The 3,266-nt window shown below is 39.6% G+C and overlaps 1 protein-coding gene and 1 non-coding gene across 2 annotated transcripts in view; one reads left to right on the top strand and one right to left on the bottom strand.

Annotated features, from left to right (window-relative positions):
• Nucleotides 1–1,435, bottom strand: part of LOC128250823 (uncharacterized) — a 24,780-nt gene extending 23,345 nt beyond the window's left edge. The window contains exon 1 of the mRNA XM_052976809.1: nucleotides 1,395–1,435. Within this exon, the coding sequence (XP_052832769.1) occupies nucleotides 1,395–1,435 (41 nt within the window). The remainder of the gene's footprint in view (nucleotides 1–1,394) is intronic.
• A 66-nt stretch (nucleotides 1,436–1,501) lies between these two features.
• On the top strand, nucleotides 1,502–1,573 carry Trnah-gug (transfer RNA histidin (anticodon GUG)). Its single transcript has one exon. It is a non-coding gene; the product is annotated as a tRNA-His (tRNA).
• The last annotated feature ends 1,693 nt before the right edge of the window (nucleotides 1,574–3,266 follow it).

The following is a 3,266-nucleotide window of genomic DNA, read 5'->3' as shown; positions in this document are numbered from 1 at the left end:
ATATATATATATATACATATATATGTGTGTATATATATATATATATATATATATATATATATAGAGAGAGAGAGAGAGAGACAGACAGACTTATATGCGTGTGTATATATATATATACATAATATATATATATGTATACATACATACATACCTGTATGTATGTGTGTATTTATTTATATATACATGTATGTGTATATATATGTTTGTGTGTATATGTATACATATAGATTTTATATGTATAGACATTTATGTGTATGTATGTATTTAATCCACGGTTAGTCTCTTTCCAGTAGACCTATGATCAAAAAACACTCCAGCCACGCATGACCAGGTAAATTTCGCTGCTATTTCTAGCAGTTCGAGGGATCGCAAAAACAACCATCGATTCAAGGTAAAGTATATGACGTGTGCGTGTGTGCATTCCGTTACTTTGAAAGATGGACCAAGGGAAGTAATTTCAAACGTATCATCATATAGGACACTGAATTATTTCCCTTGCTCTATATTTTCATTTCTTCCCAAAACCTTGATTACTGACTTTTTTTTAAATTCCGAACCAGGAGTTGGTCACATTGTTCGCCGCACTCTAAATTAAAATAAATATCAATCTTACTTCTATAATGGCGCATTACAGATGTGAGATAAGAAGCTTGCTTACCAACCACATGATTTCGAGTTCAGTCCCACTGCGTGGCAGATTTGGTAAGTGTCTTCTGCTATAGCCGACCAAAGCCTTGTGAATGGATTTGGTAGACGGAAACTGACTGCCAGGCTGGAGCACCGCTTTTATAGTCGAGCAAATCGACCCCGGGACTTTTTCTTTGTAAGCCTAGCACTTATTCTATTTTGCCGAACCGCTAAGTTACAGGGACGTAAACACAACACACCAACATCGGTCGTCAAGCGATGTTGGAGGGACAAACACAGACTAACATATACACACATCCATACATACATACACATATATATATGTGTGTGTGTGTGTGTGTGTGCGCGATGGGCTTCTTTCAGTTTCCGTCTACCAAATCCACTCACAAGGCTTTGGTCGGCCCAGGGGCTATAGTAGAAGACACTTTCCCAAGGTGCCACGCAGTGGGACTGAACACGGAAACATGTGGTTGGCAAGCAAGCTAATTACCACACAGCCGCTTTTGTCATACCCCTGTTAAGGGGGCGGTAGAGAAAAAGGAGGCATTGGGAGGAAGGCAATGGATTAGGGGGCACTATGAATTCATTATAATATTATTATAGTATTGTATACAAATTAGATAATATAATATTAAATATCAAATGATCTTTAGTATATATACATTAGTAAAATATAGAATATTTATTTATATGTAAAAATAGGGGGCGCTGAGGGTATTATGTGGCCGTGAGGTGGGGACGGTTACCCAAAACGTTTGAGAACTTCTGGTCCATTTTGACACGGCATTTCTCTGACAGAACAGAAGCGATTGAAATTAACTAATCTGGAAACTTTGCAGCAATTAGACGGGTGGCCGTGATCGTCTAGTGGTTAGGACCCCACGTTGTGGCCGTGGTAACCCAGGTTCGAATCCTGGTCACGGCAGTCTATTTACACATTGTTTTAGTATAATTCAGATATTCTTCGGCATTTCTATGCGAAATCCTTGCTCATGGCAAGTTTTATTATAAGTTAATTCTAGATATCCTACGACTTCAGGTTCGAATCCTGTTCATGGCAGTGCAACTTTATCTTGTTTCAGAATAATTTCTGACATCGTTAGGCATCAGTTTCGAATCCTAGTCATAGCAGTTAAGCTTAATTTCTCTTTTTTTTTTTTTTTTTAAGTTAACTAAGATATTCTCGGTGTCAGGTTCGAATCATACCAGTGCAACTTTGTTTTAAGTTCATTCTTGACGTCCTTTCGCATCAGGTTCGAATCCTAATGAGAGCAGTTCAATTTAATTTTGTTTAAATTCAGATCATTTTTTTTTATCTCTCTTTCGCAAGTCAACGCATCCATCCTGAGATCAACTCTCGCCTTATCGTATCGTCTGCATCAGTCACGGGAAACCTGCGGCCCGCGGGGCTTTCTGAATGGTACACGCAACGAAAAATCTTAGTCGGTCTTCCTCTCCCACAACGTCCTTACACCTGCAGCACTTGGCTCCTTTTACACACGGATGATCATTCTTCAAATGCATCGCTGCAAATCCACATCATCACTGTTGTACCCTTGAGCAAGTATCTCTGATGCCCATTTTCCTCTACCCTCAAAACCTTTGCATCCTATCGATCACATATCCAATGGAACATTCTCCTCTTTTCTCTTCCCTGTTACACAAACTCAACATTTCATCACCCGTGTCTCATCACCATAATTTTAACGTCCACTTTTCCATGCTTGCATGAGTCGGACGGAGTTTACTGAGGCAGATTTTCTACGACTGGATGACCTTTCCCGTTGTCAACCTTCACCTGTTTCCACGTAAGGTAATATTTCTCCGTGGCCAGACATGTTCTCACAGAATACTGAAAACTGACACGAAGAAAAGCTTCCAGTACATTCTGTTAAGTGGTTGGCATTAGAAAGAGCATCCAGCCGTAGAAACCATGTCAAAGAAGACAGCAGAGCTTGGCACAGTCCTCTGGTTTGCCAGCTCCTGCAACTGCTGTGTGTGTGTGTGTGTGTACACATGTATATACATACACAGACACACCCATATATGCAGATCTTAGTCTTGTGGGGTACATGGTAACCTCACTAGTGTTGGTGCTACAAAGAAGTGTGTAGCACACTCCACAAAGTGGTTTGCTTTAGGAAGGTCATCAGGCAATAGAAACTGTGCCAAAGCATACATTGGAGCGTAATACAGTCTCTGGCCTCATCAGATCCAGTCGAACTGTCCAACTCAGGCCAACTTGGAAGGCAGATGCTAAATGACATAGCTGATTGTGAAAGAGAGAAGAATGGGAAGTCATTGGACTGCAAATAAAAGGAAAGAAAAACAAAAAGATTTTTTTTTCCCTCTGTCAAAGGAACTCTTAGAAAATAAAAAGCTTTTATTTATGTACAAAAAAAAAAACAATGTTCCAGTGTGGAAGACATGTTACAGAGGAATGGTAAGAAGTCCGACATCTTCTCAACTGGAATACTTAGTAAAACACCAATAAAAAATGTTGTCACTAATACCCTATTGTTATTGACCCTGAGCCTATTTCTGACCAGCAAACCTCTAGTGATCAAAGGAAAGAAGATCTGGGCACAACAACTCCATCTGTTTAGGAACACTTTTCT

This window comes from Octopus bimaculoides, chromosome 25 (assembly GCF_001194135.2).
Source record: "Octopus bimaculoides isolate UCB-OBI-ISO-001 chromosome 25, ASM119413v2, whole genome shotgun sequence".
NCBI classification, from domain to species: domain Eukaryota; kingdom Metazoa; phylum Mollusca; class Cephalopoda; order Octopoda; family Octopodidae; genus Octopus; species Octopus bimaculoides.
This window is presented reverse-complemented; position numbering and strand designations above follow the sequence as displayed.